Source organism: Otolemur garnettii, unplaced genomic scaffold (assembly GCF_000181295.1).
Source record: "Otolemur garnettii isolate 467f Iridium unplaced genomic scaffold, OtoGar3 scaffold00114, whole genome shotgun sequence".
In the NCBI taxonomy this organism is placed as follows: Eukaryota; Metazoa; Chordata; class Mammalia; order Primates; family Galagidae; genus Otolemur; species Otolemur garnettii.
The window spans coordinates 472,681-481,577 of NW_003852509.1; the positions used below are offsets into that span (position 1 = coordinate 472,681).

General features: G+C 36.6%; 1 protein-coding gene across 1 annotated transcript in view; it reads right to left on the reverse strand.

Moving 5' to 3' along the window:
* Nucleotides 1-611: 611 nt before the first annotated feature.
* Nucleotides 612-8,897, reverse strand: part of MCPH1 (microcephalin 1) — a 38,625-nt gene continuing 30,339 nt past the window's right edge. Inside the window, exons 5-8 of the mRNA XM_023517569.1 lie at nt 8,108-8,222; nt 6,463-6,603; nt 4,321-4,419; nt 612-2,199 (exon numbers count right to left, since the gene is read on the reverse strand). Of these exons, the coding sequence (XP_023373337.1) occupies nt 1,040-2,199; nt 4,321-4,419; nt 6,463-6,603; nt 8,108-8,222 (1,515 nt within the window). The 3' untranslated portion in view covers nt 612-1,039. The remainder of the gene's footprint in view (nt 2,200-4,320; nt 4,420-6,462; nt 6,604-8,107; nt 8,223-8,897) is intronic.

The window sequence follows — 8,897 nt, forward strand, 5'->3', positions numbered from 1 at the left end:
TAAGATATAACCAGTAGACTAAAATACACAAAATCATTTTAATTATTTCTGTGAGATGATTTTGTATTCAAGGAAAAAAATAAGTGATAGATCTGTTATTATTTCAAACCTCACCATGACTTCTCCAACCGGAAAACGGTGGTTAAAACTTTTTGAAAAGGAGAGAAATGATGAAGAGTAAATTTGGTTTTATTCTAATTTTAATCAAATCTTTGGGCAAAGATGGTCTTTGATTTTGGAACTTATTTGTGCCTATAATGATAAAACTGAAAAATGCTTTTTGTTGTTGATACTTATGCTCCAGTAACTGTAACTATAGCTGTATTATGTCCTTCATTACAAATTATGATTACAATTAAACTATGGATAAGAATAGATCTGTTTAAATGTTATGCTTTTAAGCAAAATAAATAGAAGTCAAGGCCTATTACAAAGGAACTTCTTACTTGAGAAAAAATGTTTTTAAAAAAAAAAAAATTCAGGGCAGCGCCTATGGCTCAAGGAGTAGGATGCCAGCCTCATATACTGGAGGTGGCGGGTTCAAACCCAGCTCTGGCCGAAAAAACTGTAAAAAAAAAAAAAAAATTTACAGTTAACATTGCCCCAAAATTCTTTAAACAGCCTTTTTTTTTTTTAAACTTTCTATTAGTATTCCTCTTTCTACAATACTTATGTTGTAGTGAGACATATACAATATATAGTAAGAGGCTAAAATGGGACAAGGACAAAGGATTCACTCCAAGTCAATTATCCATACTAGGTTTTACTCACTCTTTGGATTTCTAAGGGGGGAAAAACTTGGGAGAAATGTGTTCCTAACAACAGATTTGACCAATAAAGCCTAAAGATTCCACAGGGCGGCAAGTCATCTATTCCTAAAGAATTTATCATTGGAAAATACCCAACATAGAATCTTTAAAAGGGTGAAGTAATTTAAATTATAAAAAAGTTGTGATAAATTTAAAATATGGCTACAGTATTACACATTCATTTAATAAAGATACTTGGAAAAAGAGATTCATATATATTCACTATAACTTCAGGCTAAGTCTTCTTTCTCTTCCATAAATTTTTCCACATTACAGTCATGTACAAAATATAGTCTATAGTTATTTTGTGCTTCACCTTCAGAAGAGTTCAACATTTTGGACGTGGCACCCTCTTTCTGTGTGCTTTTTATATCAACCACTTCATTCATTTCATTATACCTTTCTTTCAAAGAAGTTAAATCTCCATGAGGTCCGTCTAGATGAACAGGGTCATCAGTGGCACAGGAAAAGCTATGTCCACCTTGGCAGGTGTCTCCTCCCTGTGGGCCAGCCTGTCTGTAACACACTGGAGCTTCCTTAGTGATAGATGTTTCCTCAGATGTAGTGCAACTTGAAGTTGTACCATTTTCGTCATTTGTAGTTTTCTGCAGATTGGAGCTGGGTTTTGCTATTAAATCAGTAATACTGGCCGATGTGGTTTTTTTGCCAAGACAGGAAAAATCAGACATTTCTAATATGCTTGTTCTCTCCCTCTTAGAAAGACTTTTGCAGCTGAAAAGAGCAGGGCTTGATGGTGGCTGGGACTGAGAAAGACTCTCTGAATTTCTTTCCTTAAGATTATCAGGTGAAAAATAATCATCGTAGGAGGACTCCCAGTAATCAAGAGTCTCTGCTGCAGATCTGGTCGTGAGCGGCAGGCTGCTTTCCAACTGACACAGCTGCAGCCCTGCCATGATGGATCTCCTGGTAGATCTCTTTCTTTTTAGTTTTTCTTTTGGAATTGAATGTAAATCCTCTGATGCTCTTTTTCTCTTTACTGAGGAACTCCTGGGAATTGGTGAATGTACCAAAGGTTGGCCTTTCTTCAAAGATAATGTAGGAGACAAACTGTACTTCTCATGAAACGTCTGTCTAGGGACCTCTTCAGCTTGCTGTCTATCAGGGGTGACTATTTCACCAACAGTATGTCTCTGCCAATTTCTTTCTTTCTTGGAAAAATTACTCATCAATTTCTGAGGACTTAATTGGCTGAGGTAACTGGAAGATGCTGATGAATTAATAAAATCTGCTTTCAGTACAAGTGAAGAAACACACATATCACTTTTAATTTCATTAATGGATCCTCCCAATTTCCTTTCTTGATTTCCACAAACTGAGTTTCCACAAAGAGCATCAAAAGATGAATGTAAACCATCAGCAAAGGATTCATCTGAAAATTATTAATAAAGAATCAACTTTTAAAAATGGTTTAAATTACACTAAGTATCATTTGCAGTTGACCACTAAAATAAGAGTTTTTAAGTGTAACTATTAGTTAAGAATAGTACTGACTGTATTTTGTTCTTCTTGTTTTTATTTAAGGATACTTTTAAGGCCAGTATTTTAATAACCTTTTTTTTAAAAATTTTTTTGCAGCTTTTGAGTGGGGCCAGGTCTGAACCCACCACCTCTGGTATACGGGGCCAGTGCCCTACTCCTTCGAGCCACAGGTGCCGTCCTTTAGGCCAGTGTTTTTACTAAGGAACCCATGCTTCAGTGAATATATGAAATAAAGGTTGGAGTGGAAAAGAAGTTTAACAAACTTCTGGAAATTTCCTGATGCAGGTGCATTTTTTTTTCCAGGAAGAGCACCCGTAGTTTGTCAGTAAATTCTCTGGGAGGGCAGTAATTCTAAAACTTAAGAGCTACTGCTTTACGGTCCAGGTCAATTTCTAGTCTTCCATGACACATTCCTCCAATTAATATAGCTCACTTTTACCATTTTTGCCTTCTAGTTAAGTCCTTGTATAGTATTTATGTTCAAAAGTGAACCATCTATAGCTTATACATTTCTTGAGGGTAACACTAAGCTACTACTTCTCCCCTGAAAATTCTATACTCTTCTGTACCTCTGGACCTTCCTTGCCTCTCCTCCCCTTTACTCTGGATACATACCACTCATCCTTCAAAGCCTACCTGAGTCATCAAATTCCTGTGAACCTTGGCCATGTCCTTCCCACTCCCATTACACAGTAGTATGCACCACGCTGCACTGTGGTGTGCATCTGCCCCTCTTACTAGTGAGTCACTAAAGGACAGACACAAACTCTCTGCTCATTTAGGAGCCTAATGTCTACAGCTCCAAGCTGGCTTCCAAAGAAGGGCTCAGCCATTGTTTGTAGAGGGCCTCTATTTTACAGAAATCACTCTATCTAGAGATAAACTAAGTGTTGCAACTTTGTGAATGAAATCACTGAAGGTCTACTTTTAAAAAAGAACAGAGTAGACAGAGCCCTTCTCTTACTGCTGTCCTGAGGGAAGGAAGACCAGAGGGTGGTGCTGGGTTTGTGTCAAGTCAGACAGACTTCTGGGTTCCTACGGTAGAGGTTGGAAATAGCTGTCACTTTTAATTGTAGCAGCTAAATATGTTTATTGCACATTTCAAAAAGCCGACAAATAGTGCAACATATCATCAAGAGTGTAAATTCTAAAGTGAGACTGCCTAAGTTCGAAGCCTGGGTCTGCCACTCATAAATCACATGACCAGACCGTGTACAAGCTGTTGACCCGTGTCCTGGTTTTCTTAGTGGCAAAATGAGAGTGGTGATAGCACCTACTTCATTGGGCTAAAGAATTAAATGAGATACAGTAAATAAAACACTTAGAGCAGAGCCTACAACACAGCAGAAGTGAAGTCAGTGTTAGCTATTGTTATTACTTGTTTCTAACTTATAAGAAATAAATATGTCAAGTATAAACAAAAAGATGGAGATTTAAGATAAATGGGTAATTCCAGCATACACAAAAGAGACCGTAAGAATAAACCACACATTGAAAGGAAACTTTAGTTTAAACTCCTAATATCTCGACCCTGATTTGCACATTGCTCTGTTGTGGCGTCCAAGATGAAGACGCCCCACAGCCTTTCAAGCACTTCTGAACACAGTACTTCTCAGGATCACTGCTACTTACTTCAGTCCTATTGTGGCCTGAGTGAGAAGGTTATAAGAAATTTTATACAACTGATATAAAGATCTGACCATGAAAAATCATAATCTCAACCCAAACAAGGTTTCTTACAATCATAAAACATATATGTATATCATATAACCAATTCCATTAATTCTTATCAATACTCTTTCTGCTTGTAATGAAAAATATTTATCTCCTATATTTATTGATGACCTTTATATACTTGACTGACCCCATGGCATAACATACTCTGTATGTTTATTACATATTGTGTGAAACAATTTTTCCTTAGTTCTGACTGTTCCTCATTACGAAATAAAAAATATCATACTATTCTCAGAACTTAGATTTATTACAGAAAAGAAAATGATAATTTTACCTGAACCCAAAGGAGCATGTGAAGTGTTCAAAGATGCATCACACGGAGAGTTACACACAGAGAGTGGATTATCGTGAGGGTGTATGATTATTTGGGAGGCTGAAAACAGAATTAAAACATTTCATTAGATACAACTTCAATATTTTTTAGTAGATGAAGCTATGGTGATTCTATTAAATCATAAAATCATAAAAGTTAGAGGGGATCTTAAAAAGTCAACTTGCTTGAACCTAATCAGAAGCTCAACAAAGTTAATGAACATTTTCAGTCAGCCTTTCCTTTAAGGATGATTGTTAATAGTTACTTCTATAATTAGTGCAGTGGTTCTCAGCCAGGGGTTAGCTGGGCTCCCACCGGATATTCGGCAATGTCTGGAGACATTTTTGGATGTCCCAAGTGAGGGAGGGAGGGAGAGTGAGGTATGTCACTGGCATACAGCGGGGAGAGGCAGAGATGCAGCTGAACACCTCATCACGCATAGGACAGTGCCTACAACACAGAATTTTCTACCCTAGAATGTTAATGGAGCTGAGGATGATAAACCTAGTGTTTCATAGGAAACATCTAGAATATCAATGATTTAACAAATAAGGTCAAAATGTTATCTTCAAAGGCAGTATGTACAGCAGACAAGAAACAAAAGAAATGCCTGAGTCTAAAATCCAAAAATATTTTTTAAAGAAACTCAAAAGGATACTTTTCTGAGAAGATCTGAGCAGATAATTGAAAAAGAAAACAAACCCTACTTATCTTGGTTTATTCTGCAGCAGAAAAGTCAATGCCTATGAGAAAACCCAAGGAACCAAAAATGAACTTTAACCTATACCTTTATTTTATTATAATACCTAATTTTAAGGGAAATGTATGAGTTCTTATTATAGGTAAGAAAATTTTAAGAAATTTAATATATCCAAAGTAAAGATATAACCAGGAAAAATTATCACCCCAACCAAAACAAGGGTTTTCACATTTTAAAAATATGTATGTTTATGAGTTACAGTTATTTTATTACAGAGATAAAGTTTCAGTAGTTAAGTTTAAAACTATGTTGGATGCAGGGAAATGGGAGAATTAACACAGTAATAAAAAAACAGTTTAAGGCAAATCAGTTCATATACATAACTACAGGTTGAAACAATCTGGATGTCCATTTAGGACACAGGTTAAGTTTCAATATCCACTCTCAATTTCCTCTAAGAACAGAACTCTGATTTTATCAGTACAGCAATGCACCCTAGGGAAGACTATACTTGGGCAGGGTAGAGTGTCTGAATGCCCAAGTCTCAGCCAATGGAACTAGGGAGAATACCGGGAAAGCTGTCCATGGGAACTGGCTCAGCTGGGAGGCACATACATTTTGGAACTAAAGCCAGGGACCCAGGAGGGCAAAACAGAAAGATAGAAACCTAGATTCTTAAAGACATCATGGAATGCCACCCAGACCTTCTGGACTTGACATGACAGAAAGGCAATTCTAATTTAAGTTGTTGGTTTGCCTGTTGCCTTGTTTAAGCCCAAACTAACCTTAATTGACACAGGTGCTCATTTCATAGCACACGCAAATATAAACCCAAGACAGGCTAGATATCTGACCTTAAACATAGATCTTACCAATTAGGTGGGACTAAAGATGAATTTTTACTATTAGCTAAGTTTTAAAATATGTTATTAAAATGTGCTCAATTACTTAAGTGATTAAAAATGTTAAGGATGAAAGATATAAAGAAAGTATAAATTGATTTCTTAGATATATTAACCTAAAGCAAATTCTTTTCCATGCCATCAGGACTTGGCAAACGAACAAAACCCAACAAAAACCCCAACCAACCAACCAACCAAACCCAAATTCCTTACAGAGAAACATGATTAACTTAACTTTTTAAAATAGAGAAGAAATTCCAAAGACAGAAATGGCAAAGGAGCTACACCAAGTAGCATTTTAACCTGGAGGACACTAGACGCCTTCCAGAACACCAGATATATGCTTGAAAAATCCTGATGGAAGAAAATATTAACAAAGTCTCTCCTGAAATAAGTGAAAAATTGTTAAAATCATGAAACATTAAATATCTAGGGAAAAAAATCTTTCCACCACAATTTATGATTTGTATAATTTTCATTTTACAAAAAATAATGACTTACGGGTAGGAGGAAGATTTTCGCTTTTCTCTTTTATCTGTTGTAATCTCTTCTCCATTGTGCTGTGGTGACTACTACTGTTACTTGGGGGACTATATATTAATGAACCATTAGATTCAAATAAAAGAACAGGTACATCACTACCTGAAAATAAACAAAAATTCAACTTTACAGCTCAAAAAAATGCCTTCAAACTTCAACATAATTCCTTTTAAGGGACACCTGTTCCCCACTCCCGTACCTTTCCTCTTTCCTTCTCAATATCATCACCTCCTCCTACTAAGGTTCTGTGACCCCACCTCCTCAGTCAGTAATGATGATACTACAGGTGATGGTTAACTGGCTGAGCAATAACCTTTCCCCAGGAGTTGTGCATTAATTCACCCAACCATTTCCCAGCCAAACCTAACATGTTAGGTATCCCCATGTAAACGCAAACTATGATACAGAAATTAAATAACTGTCCCAGAATCTTATAAGCATTAAGAAGTTATAAAGCCAGAATGTAATTTGATTCTTAAAAATGATTTTTAACAGTATTTCAGAAACCACTCCCATCATTCACTGCTTCCACCCTCAACACACACTCACAGATCCACAAATTAACTTCATATAGGCTCTAGTAGGTGGGGCATGTTAAACACAGGATTTTATAATTCTCCTTGGGATGACACCAAGGAATTTTACACCAAGGTGGAGAAGGAGAAAACAGAAGGAGTCAAGCAGTTATTCCAGAAGTAAACTCATGATCTTGAGGGGTTTTGGTGTCAAGGACAAAAGCTTATTTCTGACTTCAGCAGCAAGGAAGATGGTTTGTGAGGGAAGATCAGCACACACCCAGCGAGGCAGCAGGAAGGCTGACCACAAAAACAAATGAAGAAGGCCATGGTTTTGAGAAATTACGTGACAGCACTGTATGGGCTAAATGCTCTACTCAATTCTGTTGCATTATCATCATAGATTTAAAATAAAGCTTGATAATTCTATTTGAATAATTTCAAAATGTAAAGTAGAAAGTTTGGGACAGAGAAATGTAGGATTAAATCAAAGGGAAAAAACTAGAAGAATTGATGCTTCCCCTTTCTGTACAATACATTACCTGATCAGTACAATTGCTTATTTGTAGTAATGGTGTGTCAGGCCTGGAATGGTAGGCTAACTTTAGAGGACAGTGAAAAAGGCAAAAAAGAAACAACAAAACCATACATGATACTTTAAATATTTTCAGATATTCTAAAGTATTTTCTAAATTACTAAAATATATCATCTAAGATTTGCCATTCTATCTGGGTAACAAAACAAAAAGACCAAGTATTAGGTAAAAATACAAAGTTACATATAAAGATATTTATTTCAAACAAGGCTTATTAGACACGGCTTGCCTTTCTTCTATAATCATTCCTAGAAGGAAAAAAGTTCTCTCAATTTGATGAACAACCTAGACGATGGCTGAACACGTCAACTATACACCTCTATTATGGCTCCTAGTCCAGTTTCCTGTGGGCTGACATTTTCTCTTCTCCTTCCTAGCCTAGAACTACTGCAGTCTTCATTATCTACCTCGTCCTGAATGCCACTGGTCCTTAGGCAAGTTAAATGAGATGCATAAACACAGACGCAAAGGGCTGTATTACATTTCTTGGCTTACCTAGAGTTGTTTTTTGCCTTTGTAGCTCTTCAGCCATTTTCTCAAATTTCTTCTGACATCTTTTGTCATTTACTGGTGTCTTAAAAATAAAATCTTTGGGCTGCATACACTTACGCTATGCAAAAAGTATATAAAAATTAATAATACTGTATTGCAATTGGAAGAAAAGTTCTTTCATGTACATTTTTGATACAATTTATAATACGAATAATAAAAAGTTTATTAAAGAGGTGTTTCTCACACTATATGTGAACTGACCATATTTATTTTTGTGCAATTGTAAAAAATGAACAGAACTGGAAAGATCGAATGAAAAGCTTTGGCTTGGTGCCTGTAGCTCAAGCAGCTAAGATGCTAGCCATATGCAACAGAGCTGGCAGGCTGGAATTCAGCCTGGGCCTGCCAAACAATAATGACAACTACAACCAAAAAATAGCCAGGTGTTGTGGTAGGCGCCTGTAGTCCCAGCTACTTGGGAGGCTGAGGCAAGAGAATCGCTTACACCCAGGAATTGGAGGTTGCTGGGAGCTGTGATGCCACAGCACTCTACCCAGGGTGACAGCTTGAGACTTGTCTCAAAAAAAAAAAAAAGGCTTAATATTATATGTTTTCTAAGTCATTTTCATGAGATTGATGAAAAGCTAGGTTTCTGTATTCATGGTGGTACTGGGTTAAAGGTGGGAAATAAATGTGTAGTTCTGAAGAGAAGTGGGTAAGGAGGGAATGTGAGTTTTACAGTAAAGGAGACACTGCCCCTCTCTCTGAAGATGGCAAGACCAGAGAGTTAACC